The sequence below is a fragment of the Toxotes jaculatrix genome, chromosome 1 (assembly GCF_017976425.1).
Source record: "Toxotes jaculatrix isolate fToxJac2 chromosome 1, fToxJac2.pri, whole genome shotgun sequence".
Classification (NCBI taxonomy): domain Eukaryota; kingdom Metazoa; phylum Chordata; class Actinopteri; family Toxotidae; genus Toxotes; species Toxotes jaculatrix.
Genome location: NC_054394.1, coordinates 7241397 through 7263353, shown reverse-complemented (window position 1 = coordinate 7263353; position 21957 = coordinate 7241397). Strand labels below are relative to the sequence as shown.

Below are 21957 nucleotides of genomic sequence, written 5' to 3'. Positions count from 1 at the left end.
GAGCAGGTGGTGAAGGAAAAGAAGATGAGCATGAAAGAGAGGAAGGAAGAAGAGAAGGGGAAGAGACACAGACAGATGGGGGATCAAGTATAGAGGACATTAGCTGAGAGGCAGAGGTAATTTAAATCTGTGAATTGATTGCTGTCCTGTGATAACAGCAGTGAGCGGTGCACTGTGGCAGCCATTACTCTGGGGGGAAGACAGGAGTAAAGAGAGAGAGAGAAGAGAGAGGAGACAGGAGAGAGGGGAAACAGGCTATCTGTTCCTTTGACAGGCCAATTAGGCTGCTCTTTCACGCATGGAACAAAGCACAGGCCACACACACACACACGCACACACACACACACACACACACACACACACACACACACACACACACACACACACACACACACACACACACACACACACACACACACAACCTCCACACATGCTATGACTAGACGCTCCACTACTCACAGTAAATGTACCGCAAGTCTATACATGCACCCACAAAACTTAGACCTTTGACCTCTGATGCTCAAACCAAAACTTTCAGAATAAAAGACGACTTTGAAATTAGCTAGTGGGGCAGACAAACTAGCTTTTCTCCCTCTCTGTTCACATTTATCTGTTCCTACCACACAGTCAAAGCTCATAATGTCAAGCACTTTGCTCTCTCTGAAATATTAAAAGCTTCAAATACTTCAGATACACACACTGTGAGTACAATTCTTTAGCATCAAAACATCCCTTTGTTTGACCTTACATGTCACTATACATCAGTATTCAGCTGCACCAGCAGTTCATAAATCCATTCCTTAGTTTGTGCATGAAGTCCTTCCTGAGTACAATTTATATATACTCAGTATATATTAGTTACAGATTTACTAATTTGGTTTGCATCATTAAAAATTCAGAAATGTGTTCACGAGTAAAAATGTTGGTAATGTGGAATAGGAAGTCACTGCAGCATCACCAACTGTAGCATAACTTTCAAAAATAAAGATATTAAATTTACCTGCCAACATTATGAAAATGTCGGCATGACTTTGGTTTATTTATACCTGCAAACATGGAGAAATATGTGCATCAGTGTTGGCATCATTTGTGCAGTTTAGTGTGAGCAGGAAATATTTAATTCTGCTCAGGTGACCAACATTATGTGGCATTTAGGCTAATGTTATTTACATAACGTTTTGTAATTGTAAGGTATATGATATGCTCTTTGTGAAATGCAAATTAAAACTAAATAAAGTGTCAGGTCAGATGTGTTGTCCACATTCCATGTGTCTCTTTTACTCTCTAAACTGGTCATATTACATTAGCAAGCTAACGTTAGCTTTGTCAGTTAAACTACACCTGGCATTTACTGGGTGTAAATATTTAGTACCAAATTATTTTCATGTAAGCACATGCACAGCATATTTCAGATTAGTGATGTGTAAAATATCCACCAAGTAAATGCTTAGTAAAAGCTGGTGCAATTAAGCTCTAACAGTCCTCACCTGTGTTGATGCACAGTACTTTCAATTTGAAACTGAAAATGTTTAAAATCAGGCCCATAATGTTGAAAATTTATAATGTAGCAGTGACTACATTATTAGTACATTTTCTCTTAACACTGAGCTATGCTTTTTTCTTACTTTTATCTACATTTTTTTGTGAAGTACTGGATACTCCTACCTATTCAGGCCCTTGGAAATCTTACAAATGAAACAATCTGAACAGGACAAATCACTCTTTGAACAGCCAGTAGCTCATGTCCACACAAAGGCCATTACCTCTGATGAGGGATCACAATTAATCACTGCTTTATTGTAAGAGTCATGTTCTCAGTCTTTGGAAAGCTCCTCCAGAGCCACACAAGACATTATACACCTGTTCTCGCAGGCTGAGTGAGAGTAGTGCATTAACGGACATGTGAAGTCAGTGGAGTGCATCTTTAATTCTTAATGCTTGGTTGAGGCATAGACAGGGAAGAGCTGGTGAGGATGTGGAGGAATATGAGAAAAACTGTGCTTAAGTTTGTTACCTGTTAAATTAATCATTATTTTACCTCACAAAAAGGATAATGGTAAAATATGTCTATTACCAGCTGACCTCTGACCTCTCAGTCAGCCGGTAGGTGTCCTGGAAAACATGTCAACCAGGTCTCAGAGAGCATGGTTAGACGCATTCATTTATTTGTTTTAAAGTTTATGTTTAAACTACTCTATGGCTTATAAGTACGCAACATATAGATTAAATATAATCAGTAAGATGAACTCAATATATATCTGTTTGACAACTAGGCAGTGAATAGGGAGGCAAAGCAGTAGGCTAGCTGAACAGTCACATCCAGTATAATCATTTCAGCCACATTAGCTCAGACGGTGGCTGAGGCTAACTTTTAAAGATTTGGCACAAGCTTGAAAACCATTATTCTACTTCAGTAATTATAAAACCATAAAGGTCATTTTTCATGGTGTAAATTTGACTGAGACTCTACAGTGTTATACCAGATGTACTGCTCATAACGACTCTCCCATTATACAGCATAAAATAGAAGCAAGAGAGAATCGGTAGAGCAGATTAAAAATGAAAAAATGAAAACAGATGTTAGAGGGACAGTGTTCGGTGATCTCTCCCTATCAACTTACCTCCCTGCTCATCCAGCATGACCAGAGTCCTGATGCCAGCATCTTTACTCTACCAGACAGACAGAAAAAGAGAGGAAAAGAACAAAGAGAAGTTAGAGAGGAAAGAGGAATAAATGAGACAGATCAGTAAAGGTCAACAGTAGGGCTGTCAGCTGTCCCCTAAAATATGAAATCATCCTGTAATTGGAAACCAAAAGACGTGCTTCATATTGAATTTATACTGGAGGCACTTTGTTCAGTATTTTTGAGAATCAATTCAGTGCAAAGCCATGAGAGTAGAAATATTACTGGTTATATTATTAAGACGGGTTGAACTCCTGCTGAGCCTGTCACGTTGTGTTCCACTACTCTAACCGAGAATGTGCTTCTCACGACCAATGAGAATCGCTGTCAGCGTTGCTATAGGCCGACTGCACCGTCTGCCACCGGGTTTTCTCCATTAGTCACCGAGGACTTTGTGACAAACAACATGCATCAACAAACTGAGGTTTGTGCGTTAGCTTGTCTTAATATATATCTTTACTTTCTTCACGAAGACACGACAGTTTTAACAAATTCAAAAGTTTTATTCAAAGGAAATTTTAATGAATCAAAACCAGAGTCTCTGCTCTGATTTGCATTTTTTACAGAAAGGTGATAAAAGTGCAGAGGAAACTCTCTGCAGCTGAAACAAACCAACACACTGCAGATTGTGTTTAAAGCAGAATTACAGCTGAAGGAGCTGAGATTAGAGATGAGCTGCTGACAGCCCTAATCACACACACACACACACACACACACACCTGAGGACCTGCTCACTGTCTGGATGTCTGTGTTCTGTGTGTGTGTGTGTTTTGCACTTGTATGAGTACAGCCAATGTGAAGATGAATTATATCAAAATGTTGTTTGCACTACTGAAAGAAATTATTACAAAGTTTTTGTATATATTGTTTTTCTTATAATAGATACATGTTTTCTTATTGTTCAAAAATACAAAAATCTAATTCAGGTTTGTGTTTGCTTGTCTTAATACACAGGCCTATAAATACATGTCTGGTAAATGGTTGAAGCCACTGCAGTTTCCTTAATGTGGGTAGTGACAGGATGTCTCACAACCAAGTATGTGTAATATCTTTAGATAGGTCTAATACTGGTTAGTGCAGGTGCAAAATAAGTTGTGTAGAACAAAATGAGCACGATGCAATAATCAAACATTTGTTATAGGTCCACAGTCATCTGAGCTCCTCAGTCCAAGCTCATTTAATGCATACAGTCGCACAAACCCCAGGAGGTTGGCAACCCTCGTCAACAGTGCAGAACAGAGCAGAGCTATCAGGGCTGCAGAGGCGGGTCAAATTACAATCTGAAATCACTTTTTATGAATGTGACTGATCTTGTCTGGCACAGTGGAAACAAGTGTCAGTGGTCCATGGAGATATTTATCATCTCTGTGAGAACAGGTGCTTCTTTAAGACTAGAAGTGAGTTTCATATAACAGCATCAACAACAACATGTAGTACACAATAACTATGCTTTGTAGAAACTGTAATTGCTGCCTACATTGCATTAAGACGCAACGTTTTTTTAATGAATTGAAGAGATACATTTATTAACGGCAGTGGCGTTGCTACAAGGTGCAATCTTTCCCTAAACTTACCCAAACTGCTGTGAGTGCTAAAGCAGAACCACAAAAACACAGAATAATGCTTTCACTACAAGTCAGATATTTTGGTGCAAATTAAATTTGTTGTGAACATTTTACTGACTTGTTCCATATCACTGTATTTATATGTAAATATGTTAATTAACAATATATCCTCTTTGTGTTAATAGAAAACAAAATCCCAATTACATTTTCTCAAAGCATATTTGCTGTTGCACTTTAGTTGTATAGAGACAGGGTTGCCTATGGGCAGATTTACATCCGACTAACCAACAATAAGGCAGAAAAAAATTACACTCCCTGAAACCTCAGAGAATATGAGAAAAATCGTAATATTAAAATGCCACACATGCATTCATGCATGATTCTGCACAGATTCTCAGGATAAACTCGTCCACCAAATGGCATGTGCTATATTCGTTGTGTTCACTGGGCTGGTACCAGAGATTTGTTGACAGAGCTCCAGTAATGTAACATTCTGATTTGGCTTACAGAGTTGGCACACGCTCAGACACACAAGCACACACATATGTGCACACATAACACAAACATCTATGCAGATTAATGCGCTGTTATGTCTCTGTGCAACGGCTTCGTCACTCAATAACACTATTCAATGAGCACACAATAACCACTTTAACCACTGTGCATGCAACAGAACAACAGCTTTGTGCTCTCTGTGAGCCTGAGGCCTCCTCTGTAACAGATATTAGAGTCCAAAGGCCGTTCAGTTCATAGATCAGCTATTTTGGATCAAAGTCTGCTTTGACCTTCTTGGAGCAGTGATAGATAGAGTCCAGAGCTGGAGGCCAGTTAGACATGACACTGATATTAGTATCAATCAAAGCGTGAAAAAAATTGCCAGTGACTGTGGATCTGTATGAGTGTGAAGTTAAATCGTTGTCACTGAATGAGCGCTCAGAAAGATTTTCTCTGGATCAGTAAAAATCACATCAGAAGGAGAAAACAGGTTTATTTATGCAAACTCTGCAGAAAAAATAAAGGATGATTATATAATCCTCAGCATGGAAGCCTCAGCAGAGCTAATGTTTGTGCATAGATGTGCTCACGTCCAGTGGGAGAACTGCTTGTTCACCCACCAGGAAACAAGGGAAATCACATTCATGCGAGGGTAGTCGGGCTGCAGACCTACACAGGACAGGATGTGTGACCACGCCAACTGGCACAGTCTGATGTGGTGATATCACTTCTCTCTGCATGGCCAGTTAAACACACGGACACACACGACCAGGTCTTTTTCACACTTTGCTGTGATACAGTGAGTCACAAAGCCCAGGAAATGAACATGTGAGGCACTGACTTTTCAAAAGATTAATAGAGATGAATAATTAAAGCTCATTTCATCTTTCTTTCTTTCTGTGGTCTTCACTTCTATGTTCATCAGATGTGCTGGTTTGAAGTCGTCCATTTGGAATATTCTGTGAATTGTGAGCACATTTAGCTGACTAATAACGTAGGAATCAATGTTGTCTTTAATTTGCTGACTTTAAATAAACCCCTGGCTGCCTTAAAGGTTCTGTGAATTAAACGAGTTGCTAAAAGACTGAAGGTGGTGTCTGTATCATTAGAGTGTGTCAATCATTAGAGTAAACACAATCATCATCGGTTTGCCCTTAAGTTAAAAAAAAAAGTTAAAGGCAATACGGGCAGGGAATAAATAAAAATGTAATATATGCAGGAAAGAAGACAGAAAAAGGGATGGAGTAAGAAAAATAAGCAAGACAAAACAAACAGAGCAAGAGGTCTGTTGACATTAAGACAGAGCCTGGTATTGATTTTTCACTCAGATATCCACTCTAATGTCTCCTGGAATCTATTCTAATTCAGTCAATGTGGAGACGAGTCCACCAAAATGACCCATATGTCCATCTGCTGTGCTGCCGTCGACCAACCAGCACCTGAGCTGATATCTGAGACATAAACATAAATCTATTGGAGCCACTGATTTTGGAACCAAATCAATCAAGTGATTGGTTGGTAGATTCAAGGTGTCCATGTACATTAGTCCGTTCCCAGGAAAACAATGTCAAAACACCAGATGATGGCAATGTGAAGTAATTTTCTATTTTTTTCATCAATTAATTTAATTAAGAAATTTTAGTAATTTGATTTCTTGCTGAGAGTTATGAAACAATCAATACCAGTCACATAAAGACTGTCAACAAGCAGAGACATCCAGCCTGGCTCTGTCTGAAGGTAATAAAAAGTGTCTCCCAGCATCTCTAAAGATCACAGATTAACACATTTGTTTAATCTGAAGAAAAACAAAGTGTTGTCATCACAGTGAGATTTCCAGGCAACCAGCGGAAACTTCAGCGGAGTTACTGCTACATCTGCTTAGCACTTTTATTAATTCTTTTTTTTTTTGTTATCTTTGGACAGAGCCGGTCTGGTTGTGTCCCCCTGTTTCCAGTCTTTATGCTGAGTTAAGCTAAGCATCTGCAGGCTATAGCCTTGTGTTTATGAGAGTGCCGCCAATCTTCTCATGCTGTCAATCTTATCTAACTCTCAGCAAAAAAAAAAAACGCATATAAGCAAATTTCCCAAAATGTCACAGTATTGCTTTAAGTATCTCATGATTTCTTCCCATAGAGAACCATATTCAACCCATTTAACTTGGACCAAGAGTAACACTATACAACAAAATGTTGTTTCTCCATAAGCAGCTGAAAAAAAACCCATGAACATGGTAAAATTCCACTTGACTGAACTGAAATAACTACGATGAAACAAGAAAGAACAAAATACATGACCCAACAACAGCGACAGAAAGGATAATCTGAGAAAAAAATATTAAAGCAGTGTATTTTTGAGTTTAAGACTCAAATCCTGAATAACTTGCTATGGTCAATATTTTCACAGTGTAGTTGTTTCTGGACATATAACAGCTCCAATGAATGTCATGTCCATCTTCTGTAACGTATTCTCTGACTTCAGGCCTGATGCTGCTCATCAAATCAGATCTCCTGTACTGACTGATCCACAGAGACACAGGATTTGGACTGATGTCCTTCACAGACTCCTCTCTATCGCTCTGTTTATCTCTTAACACTCTCCTCATCTCAGTCCTCGGCGCTCTCGTCTTCAGCTGTGTCTTACATTCTCTTTTTCATTTTCATCTCTCTCTCACTTGCTTTCTTCACATTTCATTCTGCGACACCAAGCAGTTTCTCATTTCTCCTGCTCACAGGCTCAGTGTGAAGATAACAGTTTTCATAAAAACCTTTCTGGATCTGTCTCGATAAAGCTCTTTCAGAGAAATGTATGAAATGTGTTGCTGTACGAAATGGATTCATTTCCAAGAATAGAATGTATTACACCATGTCTCTTTATCATTTGATACTGTACATGCGGCTTGTTCTACTAATGCACAGATTATACAAGTAGAGCTGCCATGCCATCACCACAGCTTGTGCAGTTTATAGCAGATCTGAGTTAATGATTTCCTAATTATAGCATATATTTAAAACTAATTCTTTTGAAGGATAACTGTCACCTTAAATCAGTTACATCAGTTATTACAGTAACAGATGGGTGTACTGCACATAGTGTATATCCAGAAGTGCTCATAAAGAGACTGTTTTATTTTAGTGTCTTCTTATGTGTCTTATACATTTGATTTATAAGATAAGAAGATAAAATTGATTGACTGTGTTGCTCTCTAATTTAAGTTCAGGCATTTCACATGAGAATCCATGCATAATGATATGATGATACAGGTTCTGCATGGATTTTACAATTATGTTTTAGGTATTAAGCTGATGAGTTGAACCAGCTCCACCTACTAAGTACTAATGTAGGTCAGGTCATTTCTGGATCATCAACATTATAACAAACAGACAGTAAAGAGAGTGAGAGTCAGAGCTGTAGTGCAGTGGCAGTGTGGGTGTGATCCCTAAAGGATCACGTAAGAGAAAACATCTAGAAGACGGAAGAAGGCTTAAAGATGGAAGGATTGGATTTATCCTACAAGCTTATTTTAGTTATGATGCTTTATCGTTTTATGAACGGCCATTAATCCTAGTTAGGGATATGGTTAAGTTGTTGAAGCAAACATCATGAAGAAGAAGGATTAAAAAATTGTTGGATGCAGTGAAGTAGCACAAGAAACTCACTCTAGACCACAACAAATCAAATCTGAGAGAAAGCAGAGATTACAGAATTTGTTGTAAGGAATGAACACCACCTTCCTGTGGTAGAAAATTTTAATATAAATGCTTAAATAAACATCTTGATTCTTCCTACCTACAAGTGGAATTGACTTAGATTCATTTCCACTTTGTTTGTAGGAGTTATTTTCTCATAACTGTCCTTCAGCAAGACAGCAAAGGCTAAATGCCATCACTGCCCTTTAATACCCTCATACCCTCAGGGCACTGCACACTATCAAAACTCATTACAGATGCAGTTTCAGTGCAGACCCAGACCTGTACAGGCCCTGAACATGCAGGTAGCACTGCACAGATCTCAGATAGATCACTGCACGAGTATGGTCTGACTGCTCTGACTGCTCTGCACTTATTCTATTAGTGTAAGCTTCACTATAAGCCCTTTTAACACTGAGGTCATGGAGTATTAGCATGTGCTTACAATTTCCTGTGTGAGGGAAAGGTGCACCGTACGGTCAGAAACAGAATCACTTTGACTGCTAAATAATATAAGAAATTTAAAAATTACACTCTGTTTTGTAGCCAGTCTGCATGTAAGGCCCCGAATGACAACATACAGAATAATATAAACTGATAAATGAAAGTTGCTTTGCCACATAGTGTTGACCATCATTATGATGCTAAAAATCAAGTCACTTTGAAAAAGAACATTAAAGCCATAAACTCTGAAAACACAGACATTGTTTTTTAAGATCTGCTGTATTATAAGAAGAAGCATGTTGAGTCTCATCCATAATTCATGTTGCTTTATTGCTTATTTGCAGCGTATATTGAGCCCATTTCTCTGGAGAGATCCTAAGTGAGATGGATAAAGAGCATGCTGCCAGTCAGACAGAGGGGAGAAGATAAACAGGACACAGTAGCTGTTTGCCTCTGTTGTCTTTCTAAGGTTTAACTAGAGAACAACAGTCTTTGAGTATCACGAGGGAGCACACTCTGAGCTAACAAACCACTGGATATTTTCAAATCAGTGACAAGCGGTTGAAACGAACAAATGGCATTCTCTTGGCATTATCTTCAAAGGTCAAATATTCAGCCACTGTCAGTGAAAAGGCTCGCCTGTCCAGCAGGTCACTGTTGAGGTCAGCCGCAGGACTCTGACTGTTCCTCGAGGCTTTGTCTCATTAAGACATGCTGGCTGGTCCTGGGGTTAGAGCGGGGACATGTCTCTGAAGCCAGTAGGATTGTAACAGGAACTAGAGCCGCAATACACAAGCTGATTTAATACCAGCAATATCAGTTTGGCAGCACTTAAAGCTAACTTGATGCTAACTTGTCTTAGCATACAGACACAATGTTTTGTTTCAAACACATGAATGGTACATTTCAGCTACTCTTCTAGACAACATAAAAGAAATAAGCCTTTGCCAGACGCTGGTAGTTAAGACCTTGGTGCCTGGATCCACACGTACCTCTGAAACAGGCACACAGCTCTACCAGAGCACCACATACAAGGAGACTCTTTTCCCATGTAGACAAAGAACATCATTTTCAAAGTGACCCGGCTATTAAAGATATCTTTTCTGAACCTCTTCCTCTACATCTCATAAACTCACAGACACAGTAGTCCACAGCACAATGACCAAACTCAGTACAGACACCTGGCTGTTTAACCCACCATTAGGTTTCTACAGACGGTCACTGCACAATAAGTTCACACTCCTCGGACACCAAGCACTTCTCTCGTTCAGTTCAGTGAGTAGCCGAACATTTGGCTGCAATTTGCAATGTGAGCATGAGCAATGCGAGTGGCCAAAACAGTTTCATGGAAACCGTTTCCATTGAGAAAAAAAAACATGGTTCTGTAAACAAGCATGTGGAATCAATAATAAATCAATTTTTAAAGAATCAAAGATGATGGCATTATGATGTTAACCTAACACAATACAGCTTGTATTTAATAGTGTTAAAGGAGACGATTTTATCCACTAATTATTTTGTCCATGAACATGAGCATGAGACATGTTGTAAAAGTAGATGTGTGTCACTGCACTGTTAGACTCACCTCCTCGACCAGAGCCAGCATACGCCGAGTGCTCTCCAGGGACTACAAGGAGAGAGAGTGAGAGAGAGAGGGCTGATTAGCTGAGAGTCCACGAGAGAGGAAATGCAGACCTACAGTATATAACAAATATTACAAAGATGGAATATTAAGGGTTTAAAATAATCAAACGTTATTAAGTTAAGTTAGGGGAACAAAGAAGAACAGAAGCCCACTAATATGCTACAGTCAAATATGTACAAATAGTCAAATTACTGATAGCGAGTCATATAATAAGCTTTGATTATTTCTCTACTCTCCTCCCTTTTCCTCTGACTCCAAGATTAATTATCTGATTTGTACCCTTTGTTTGCTAACTTTCTACCCTCTGCACGATCCCGCCGAATTTCATCCATTTCTTAAACCAAACACTCTTTCATTCCTAATCCTTATTTCACTGTTTCCCCTTGGTAATCTCTTAATCTCCATCCACCCATCCATCCTTTACTTCCTTATTCCCCCCCATCCGGTCCTCCCATCACATCCGTGGAGCCTCTTGGCCTTGCATTATCTGCTCATGAATGTTTAATAAGGCCATTTGAGCTTCTTTATTATTCTGCTGCACAGAATTATCTGCTCTTCCTGAGCTCCTCTCAGCTCATTAAAAAGGGAAAAGTTCTCCCTTATCCAAAAAAAGCACAGTCTCCGCGAAAGAGACTTAGAGAACAAATTGCTAAAACAAGGGAGGGTCAAATTAAAGCAGCTGTGTCTGGTAGCCTGGAGGCTTTGGAGATATATTTTTGTCCTCATGAGAACAGGTCATTTTGAAATGTCAAATAATAATGATCATGACATAGACCAAAAATCTATAAAGAGTGTAGACCAAGTTTTGAACAAAAGTTTTTCTGCTTCCTGGCTTGCTACTATCTTCACCTACAGGTAAGCAGCAAATTACATTTTATTTTTCTGTTTATTTATTTATTTATTTGCCAAAATAAGGTGGTACAACATAAACTGAACTGACTGTTTTTTGTTATGATGTTTGCTGTGCAACTGCTCATTAAGACTGACTGAAGGCCAACTACCCAGGTTACAACACGCTGTCTGGATTGGTAGATAACAATCTGAAACAGTTCAACATGCACATGGAGTTTGTGCGTGAGCTGATATTTTCCATGGAAACAATGTTTGCATCTATAAAACCCTTTTCAGATTAACCCAGAAACCCTGATCAGATTTATCATCGGTAGATTGGAGCCTGGAGTTGAAAAGAAATGAAAATACAGTAGATGATGTTTCCCCAAATTATGATCAATGCCACACTTTTTCTTATTTAGATTAATGATAAAATGATTTGCATCTTAAAGAGTGTATGTAACAGGTAATAATGGTTAAATGTAAAGAATTCAATTAAGATGAAATTCACTCCACTTCAGCAGGTAACACAGGATCATATGAAATCCCAGTTCACTGTAGCACCCACTGTAAGCTGCAGCCCTGTATGAAGTAGTGTACTGTGTGTGTGTGTGTGTGTGTGTGTGTGTGTGTGTGTGTTTGTGTGTGTGTGTGTGTGTGTGTGTGTGTGTGTGTGTGTGTGTGTTTGTGTGTTTGTGTGTGTGTGTGTGTGTGTGTGTGTGTGTGTGTGTGTGTGTGTGTGTGTGTGTGTGTGTGTGTGTGTGTGTGAATATGTGCAATGACCACGTTAATCCAGATGTATACAAGAGTGCATGTGTGTCTTCTACTGTACCTCATCAGCTATCTGGTCTGCGCGCGTCTGCAGGTCAGCCAGCTCATTGCGCATGTCCGCTTCATCTGCCATAATGACTGTTGAACTTTGACCTCAAACAAGAAAGACTAAAGGGGAGGGAGAGAGAGGAAGAGGCAAGTCAGTGCACCAACAATACTACAACATAAAAGTACATAAAAGATGTTGTTTTGGACATCATGTGACCTACAGTGTAGGAAAGAATCAGAAGATTTTAAAGCATAAGCTGGTGTTCAGACTAAAAACACAGGGATGTGTTGGTGAGGGTGTGTAACTTCAGATACCACTATGACATGAAACACAATCTGACATGAAACACAGTCTGAGTAACAGATCAAAATAATAGTTTTCTGGTAAAAATAAAATTGTTAAAATGAAAGACAATTGTTTGGACACACGGACGAAAGCATCTGTTTCCCTATCTGCCTCCATAGCTGCAAACACCACCACGAAAAACTCCACATTAACTTAAATCAACATATTTACATATCATCACAAAGGCCGCACAGCACTGATCCTTCATTATAAAGGCAGCTTGTGATGACTCGTGAGTCCCTGAACTACTGCGGTTGAGTGGAAATTAAGGAATATTCATAATTATCTTTCAGATTTATGACATTTTCTGTCTTCATCTGTTGTGAGATTCATCTGAAGGTTGGGGAGGTTGTTCTATAACAGCAGGGTCAAAGCAACAATCACTCATAGTAACAGTTGTGTTGTCCTTCAGCAGAACAGTGAAGAGCTTTTCACACCAGACCTGACCCCTTTGTGAATCCTGAAGTTAACGCTTGTCAAATATCCATTTCACACTCACTAAAACTCCTTTCTTTGTGGACAGGAGCTACAGCTCAGGGCAGGTGAATTTCTCTGGGTTCCTAAAAAGGTTCCTGGAAGAGTCCCTGTGCTGCGATCTGGCCAGCATTCAAGTGAGAAAAGCCTTTGTCATACCTGCTCAGTCACTGTCAATAACACATGAGATGAAGCAAAGACAGCAAACTTGTAGACTGAGCTAAAGATAAGGGCAAAATTCTTACCACATAAGCACAAGTGATGCACAATTTATTGTTTAAACACCGTGGGTAAAAAGGTTTTACTTTTGTTTACAGCCCCAGTCACTCACACACTCGTACATGTGCGTGCACAAAAACAAACACAATAGTCAAAGTAACGTTGCTGCTACAGACTCTCAGAGTTCACCCTTCCACCCTGATGACCCTGAATTTCCTCCTCAGGGATCAACAGTAAATCAAGATGAACAAGGTGGGGGAGCTTCATCGTTCTAACGGTTAGAAGAAAAAGTATCAGGACAGAGACAGGGGTTTATTTTTGCTCCTCTGGCTCAGCGCCAGACAGTTTTTCATACAGCCACACACAGTGGAGCAGGAGGTATGGTCCATGAAAAATGCATGCGGCTGTTACTCTGCAGGCTGACAGAGCTACATGCTGCTGCTGGTCGGGATGAAGGTGACAAAGGCTGAGGAGACAAAGAAAACCAGCTCTGTCTCTCTCTCTGTTTCTTTTACTCCCTCCTTCACTCGCTCACTCTGCCGCTGTTTCTCTGAAAAATTAAGCCTTTAATGAAGGAAATAATCTGATCTGGTCCAATCAGATCTCAACTGTGTGTCTAATGTGCTTTTGTCTCTACAGGACAAATCATATTGAGGAGTTTCTGTTCTAATGTGTCTTGTTGCTGATATAACTTTAACCACCCAGCAGCTTTCAGCTCGGGGATCATCAATGCTTTATGTAATCTAATCTACTGCAATATACAGTATAGCAATGGGTCCAAGGGAGCACTGACTTTCGTACTCAATCAGGCGCTGCAGCTGCAGAAAGAGACTCCTAAATAACATTTCCAAAAACAGTTTCATAAGAATGAATTTAGGCTCAGTTTACATTACTGGGTTGTGGTTATGGTATTTTTTTCGAGGGGGTTGTGTGAGTGTGGCTAGTGAAACAGCAAAAACAACCGGTAGATTTTGGTAGTTAGTTTTCTGACGGAGCCAGAGGCATCCATCAATCAGTTCCTATCAGAACGTTACAGAGATGAACAGACACAAGGTCAGTCAGAGTCACAACTGGATGTATGATAAAGTATGTCCTTGTTCTGCTGCAACCCCTGTCTGTCTGTCTGTCTGTCTGTCTGTCTCTGCCTCCATCCCAGCGGAGTCGTCAGGTTGCTTAATAATTGAACATGTGCCGGGAAAAGAGAAGGGGGGGTGGGAGGGGGGGGGGGTATTCAGTCATTTCAAAGTGCTTCTCCAATTGTGTGTGTGTGTGTGTTTGTCTACTGCTCTTGGTACATGGTTGCACTTTAAAATATTTATGTTGACATTCTACATTTTAGACTTTTGGATGACGCTGTAATCCAGAGCTCTTTCCAATGAGTGCAACAGCAAAATAAACTGCAGGTCATGGATCAGCTACATTACATGTGAACCACAGCAGAGCAGACAAGGTTAATGTTATGAAAGATAAAAGACTGGAGAGGAAAAATACAGACAAACTGACTGAACTGACTGAAACTTGGATTGTGTCAGTTTGCGCACACAGTCTGCACAACTGATCGGATGAAATGTGTTGATTTAGTCAAGTTGTTATCACATCCCTCTGCTCCGTTTTAGAAAATGGATCTGAAGCTTCCAAAATGGCAGCGAACCAAGACTGTTGATCATATCCATGGCAATGCTCACTTCATGCCCACTTGTTGACAGTGTTGTCGTGGTTGTGTTGTCAGTGGCAACAGTATTGACGTTCCAGTGATACACGTCCCATAAAAGAACCTAACTGTAATCTTCATGTACTGAAATGAAGCATTTAAGAAACATTTAACACCAGCAACAACAACTTAACTAAATACTGGGCCAGCACACTCAGTCAATCTTTTCCTCACTATATCCACCTTCCCAGTGTAACATCCTGCTGTGTTATTGATCAGTCATTGATTGTTTCTCTCTGTTAGCAGTGGAGCTGCTTCCTGTTAAGTCAAACATACAACACAGCTGCTCCTCGTTTCCTCTGGCTTAGTTTGAAAGTTACACGATAACAAAACCGAAAGCTGTGTGCTCAGATGAGCCCAGCGAGCTCCTCTCATCTACAACTGTGTGTTAGGGTCATAGTGATCTAAATTCTGTGAGAAAGCTACTGATTTTTACTTGTAACATCAGTTCATTTAGATTCACTACACCACTATATCATCCAGGTTTCTCATTTTATCCTGCTGGTTTCATATAAAATCATTACTTGTACAGTACCATTTTAATCGCAGGATATTTTATTTTTCATTTACATATAAATGAAAAAGCTTACTGAATATGGAAAATAAAAGAGAGAGTGAATAACAGACTTTCATTCTTCATTCACAGGTTGCAGTTTCCCTCCCCAGCACTTCTCTGATTTAGCAAAATTCTTACGCAACAAAGTGGCAACAGCAACACAAGCATGATGGACACGGCAGCAACAGCAGGTCTGTTTTTTCTTTTTTTTTTCTTTTCTGGTCAGCTTTTTGGATGTCTGTCCATCCTTCCCACTCTGAAAGTCACTTCCTCTTTAACATGCTTAACATGTTTCACACACACACACACACACACACACACACACACACACACACACACACACACACACACACACACACACACACACTACTGTGAAGCTGACATAACACAAGGTCTGGCCGTCCCCATCCCCCACCTGTGGCCCTGCTGGCTGTCACTCGTCTTGACTGACGGCTGCTGTAAGGCCTGAGCTGCCAGGCTCAGCCCGTAGAGAGATTAAAGTCAGCGGGGAAAGAGGATTTACCCTCCACTGTTTTCTCTCCTCTCTCTCTCACACACTCTCTCCTCTTAACTCCATCTCCTCTCTCTTGCTTTCTTTGTTTTGCTTCATTCGTTTTCCACGCCTTCTCTGTCCATGAACATATACAGTGTATGTCCAGGAACAAGAGCGAGAGAGCGTGTATTAAATAAGATTTAGGTATTACCACACCATACCATTTACCTATAATTAAAGGCCACCACAGCAGTGATTCAGGTTGTACCTGAATACTTTAAATACTTTGGTGTCAGGTAAGTCTTTGCCAGGTCAAATCCTCTGGCACACGGGAAGGGATACAATTTCCTGAAGATAGCCAATGTCTGTGAAATCTTACCTCCTACAGAGCCTCTCATTACGTCGACAATATGAGTAAAAAGAACAAAAAGAAAATCTGAGTAATTGTTGCAAGTGATATCTGAAAGTACAGAGCAAAAAGACCACAGCATGAAGTGATTTGCATCAAAGGAAAGCAACAGATTCAAGGATTAGCGTTCCAGTTTCCAGACACATAACCACTTTTTCACAAGCAGACTTAAATGGCAACATTGAAAGGGCACCGATGAATTATTGATCAAAATTTTAATAGCATTAATCCCAAAAGCTGTTGAAGGGAGATGTGGAAACAGCATGTGAGGGGGAAAGAACGAGGTCATGACCTCAACAAGCAAAGCAGGTAAAAACCTGATCACAGAACCACTTTCACTGGTTACTGTGACAAAACCATGATTTTATAATTAATCCCAGTCTGCCCCACTGAACAGTGAAAAGTCCAGCTGCTAACATGTGGACTCCTACGTCTGTCACCCTTTCTGTGTTTCTTTTGTTGGATTAAAAAGTCTGAATTTGTTGACTTTGCTTGTCTGTCTCTGTTTTCCTCCTACCTTATCTGTCACATCCATCATCACATCTTTTCCTTCCTACAAAGCCATGGAGTGCCGCCACACAAGACAGCTATACCGTCTCATGTCATGTCAGCGTAAGTTTGTTTCATAGTGCTTGTGCTTGTGTGTGTGTGTGTGTGTGTGTGTGTGTGTGTGTGTGTGTGTGTGTAGTACAACAGAGCAGCATAGAGTTTTGGCACAGAGCTCCAGAAGGGGACTGGATTAGCACTGTCATAGGCTGACATGATTAACACACAGCTACACAGCCCCAGTCATGGAAGAATCCAACAACATGCTATTTCAGGCAACAAAGAGAAATCCTGTCAAAGCACACAAATGGAAAACTCAGAAAACACTAAAAGCTCTGCTGAAAAGGCAGCGTGTATTTGTATGTGACAGGTGTCAGTAATGAAAGAGTCTCAGTAAGAAGATGAGAGTTTTACTTTGGAATTATTCCACCTGTTGGTTGGAATAAATTAGTTTTATTACTATTAATATATCAGTATGCATATACATATATATATCAGTGTATTCATGCAATGCAAGCATGAACAGGTAACTCCAGGCTGGTACCACTAGTATGAACAAGCAATTTAAGCACAATAGCAGTTGTGGACACAGTACAAAACCTTGTAAAATAAGCAGGAGCACTTACGAAAGATGGACATGCAGCACAGACTTTACTTCCTTTAGTGGAAGCAGAGTCTGCCTTCACCCCATCTGATGCTAAACAGCCAGTTCTCAAGAACATACTTCTGTCTTTTTTGTAAGCAAGACACATCCAGTTTTTTTGCAGCTATGCTATATGTCAGTTTTGTAGCTTGCAAAATGTAGAACTGAACAACCACCAAACCACTACAATCTTACCAACAACACCAGGAAAGGTAAAACAAGGAATATGAATCCAAATAGACGGTGGCAAAGGAAATCTATCAACACCTCGAAACAGACAGGCTATATACTATATACAGACTATATCCATTTCCTACATTTACATCAAACAACTACCATAGAAAGTATTAGTGTAGGTACGGTTTCTGTTATCATCAACCTAAAGAGCTGAAAGTAAAGACGAGTCATGATACATTTCAGAGATCTTATAAAAATGCTAATTTCCAGTAATCTCCTTTGTGAGGTTTAATGAGAAAAACACCTGCAGGTGGATCTAGCTCAGCCTGGGTGAGGGATAAATGCATAGGAGGGATTTTCAACAATACGCTTGCTTAGCATCTTCCATTGTAGCAGACTGTCATGATAAACAGCCTCCACTCTGAACCGAAAAGACTGCTATCAATCAAGCGTCGTGTTCAGTTGAGATAAACAATGTTTGTGAAGGAAATAGGACATCGGTGCACTCTGGTTGCCAGTGAATCTCACAGTCAGGGAAACCAGGTCAGCTTGTCAGTTGTTCAGTTCCATGTTTCTCACGGGTTTATAGAAGCACTAACCTAAATCTGGAGGATTTTTAGGATAGCTGGTGCACTTTTCCCTCTCTTTCATGCATTTGTTTTTGTGGATTAGTAAGAGAGGTGGAGGGAAATGAGACGGTGGGCACAGTGTGACCGAAAATGAGTATTTCTATTTTTGCACTGCTCCTTTTCTTTGTATAACTGTGTAGAACTGGACGACACTAAAGCGAACCCTGGGTAGGTTTCTGGAGGCTTGACAGCTCAGGGGGAAGAGCCTGAATGAAAGAATAGCCATAGAAAGCTGAAAAAGTTTTCAACGTAGTGAGAAGTTCTTTCAGGAACATTTAACATCTTCTTATTCCCTATTTCCCTCCTCTATTTGCACCAGACTTAACCTCCTGTCTTCCATTTAACCTCTTGTATTCCTCTAGAATATTATTACAGCAGTAGGATCAGACTGTAGCTACAGACGTTATAATAATGTCTTTATAATAATCTCTGTAATTATAAAACAGGCATGTCATAAGGGCTCTGACTCTCTCATGTCTATTTTACACTGAAAGTGGAGCAGGCTGTAGATACACACTGCAACAGACACACACATATGTGTACGTGTTTGTGTGTGTGTTCTAAGGAAAGTTAACACTTCTCTACACTCAGAAACTGAAAACATCAATCAGTGAGAACTGGTTCAAGGGCAAGTGTGTTTGTGCACAGGTGTGGGTAAAGGTGTGTGTGTGCATGTGGCTGTGTGCGTTTGTGTGTGTGTTAGGGTCTAACATCTAACCACATCAAAGCAGAACCATGTTTCATTATTCACAGGATAGAGCCGGGTCAACATTATTAATGCAACAGCAGTGAGTTTGTGAGTGTGTGTGTGTGTGTGTGAGTGTGTGTGTGTCTGTTCAGATGCCAGTCTGTGCGCCCAAGTATATGTTCTTGTGCATGTGTGTGAACGTCTTTATGACAGCAGGAGCACATGCAGTGTGTTTATGTGTTTACTGATGCCTGTGGGTGCTGTGCATGTGTTCACCTGTACATGTGATTGCTGATATGCTGATTTTTTCATTAATTGTCTGTGTGATGTAAATAACATGATGTAAATTCACATGGCCGAGACAAACGACAACCAGTCACATCCAAGCCTGAAGCTGATATTTGTTAGTCATCTAGATGCTCAGTTTACACTTCAGCACCAAATACTTTGTCTATGTGTACAGCAACGTTTAAACCACTGGAGTCATTTATGTCCATGTTATCACTGAACATGATTTAATTTGGCCAATGAATCAGTCCTCACTTGAACTGATGGTGTTTAATCATAACAAGCAGGCATGTCAGGGTCCAGGAATATATACAAGCACAATGAAAAGAGGAGAATAACACATTTCTAAAATGGTCTTAGTGTAACACTGTTTCCATGTGCTGTAAGCTGTAAGCTGTCTGATGCCTGCACTGATCAGGGCTAACCTCTTTATGCTTTTTTCGCAGTCGATATACTTTAAAGGATAACACACACCGTTGCGTAAACCTGCAGAGTCTACTCTTACCCTGGAAAAACACTCATCCTGGAGTCTCTCTGACGCCAAGATGAGTGTTAAGATGGAAAGGCTGATAACCTTCAGTTACAAACACACAAATAAATGTAAACAGACTCCCCCATATTCAGTGATGCCTCGTCAGCCTGTCAGTCCATTCAAAACCTGCCTGGTCAGGACCAAGCAGAACAGTATATAGAGTCAAACCTGTCATTCAGACTCAGGAGGGTAAAGTACCTGACACTTGATATATAACATCATCCATTCTCCAACCTCAGACAACCTTCATATGATACCACAAAACAGTGAAGATTCAGGAATTCTGCAGCGTATCACGTCCTTTAGCTCCTGTTTCGTTGTTTGTCTTCGTGTCCTGCTTTGTCTCTCTGATCACTTTAGTGTCTAAGAGATAAAATGGTCCATCTACTTACTTACTTGATCATTTATTATTAGCATTTTGACAAAAAAAATCATTTGTATATTTAAATTCCATTACAAGAGCTATTTCTTCTGTTTAGAGCTTTTCACAGTCACACACACAAACCTCCAGTGCATACACACTGTACCTCCACACTGACCTATAAGCTGTAAACACATATGCCAAGACGTGACCAGGCCACAGAGCATGATGGGAGCCTCAGGGCTAAACTATTCAGACAGTACACCCACTACTTCACAGCTGACTGCTTATATACCATGCACGTACCAATGGCCACACACACACACTGATATTTATGCACAAAGCATGGTTTTATACACGCTGACATGCTTTAGCAGACTGTCACACACATTAACAAATTACTACTGATTACTAATGCAACTAGAATGAAAGGCCTTCTTATGAAGATAAAACACTAATAGAAAATTGCTCCTGCATACAACAAAATTTAAAATCCTACTATTTGACTGACAGTGAAGCATTTTATGTATAATATAGTTTAGGATGGATCTAACCATCACCAAAACATTTAAATTCAAAGTGCTTTGAAATGCTGGGTGAATGTCAGATCTTCAGAGAACAGCTTTATGATAGAGCCTAACCATCCAGGTCGATCACAGTGGCTGAATGTGAATGGAAGGTAGAAAACCTCATAAGGAGCTGGTTTTCTGCCCACAGCTACGCCTGTCCTGACCATATGGCCTCACATGAATTAAAACATTCCCTATGGAGAGACAGGAGGGACACACAGGGAGAAATCTGCTGTGGAAAATCACTGAGGAAATCTAGAAGATAAATGCCCGACCGTGTTATTTGTGCTATTTTCCAGTGAAATGCCACCACAATGGGCATCATCGACGTTACTGTCCCGAACACACATGCCGATCATTTGCCAAAACTTTGCACTTTGGTTATTTTTCAGTTCTTAGAGGCTAATTTCAAGCTAAACGTTCCTGTAAAACTATTACTCCACAGGATAACTGCATGCAGCTGCCGCTCAGTGACTGAGCAAAAAGGTACAAGGTCACAACCTGACCACCTGGCAGCGAGTGTAAAAATGTACCATTTAAGATGCCCGGGCTGATTTTAACACCTTCACTGTGACACAGGATTACAAGACCCAAAACAAATGGAGGGGGCAGGTTCCCAGCATTATTGTCTCAGCTGAGCGGGGGATGATGGAGCAGATTGCGTTTCTGACATTTCCTCATTATATAATCTGAAAGAGGACAAACAGGCAGAAAGCTATGGCAGGCGGGCTAGGATTGAGACAGGCAGATTAACTAGAGAAATGGAGGGACAAGAAGATAGATGTGTGCAGAGGTGGAGTGGTCAGTCTCACAAAGGAAGAAAATACACATTAAACTCACCCGAAAACAGCTTCTGAAAGTTTCAACCTTTATCAGAAGGATAACTGCCATAGATTCTTTACAAAATTTGGTGTTTTAATGACCTATAGACATCACAAATTTTGCAACATTTACTGAACGTCAACATGTTCGTAATAAATACAGAAGACAGAACCATGTGCAGGCAGACGGACATGCAGGCTGGGAACCTAGGTAGAGTGGGACGTACAGGAGATTCAAAGCAATCATCTGTGGCCTGTGGGGATAATCACTGCAAAGCCCCACTGTCCCATTCACTGAGGATAAAACCGCCTGGATTAATCTGTAG

General features: G+C 40.2%; 1 protein-coding gene across 2 annotated transcripts in view; it reads right to left on the bottom strand.

The window, feature by feature from the left end:
* Positions 1–21957, bottom strand: part of LOC121184525 (synaptosomal-associated protein 25-A-like) — a 36209-nt gene that overhangs the window by 10356 nt on the left and 3896 nt on the right. For both annotated transcript variants that reach the window (XM_041042261.1, XM_041042251.1), the window contains exons 2-4: positions 12183–12289; positions 10460–10501; positions 2622–2670 (exon numbers count right to left, since the gene is read on the bottom strand). In XM_041042261.1, the coding sequence (XP_040898195.1) occupies positions 2622–2670; positions 10460–10501; positions 12183–12254 (163 nt within the window). In that variant the 5' untranslated portion in view covers positions 12255–12289. The remainder of the gene's footprint in view (positions 1–2621; positions 2671–10459; positions 10502–12182; positions 12290–21957) is intronic.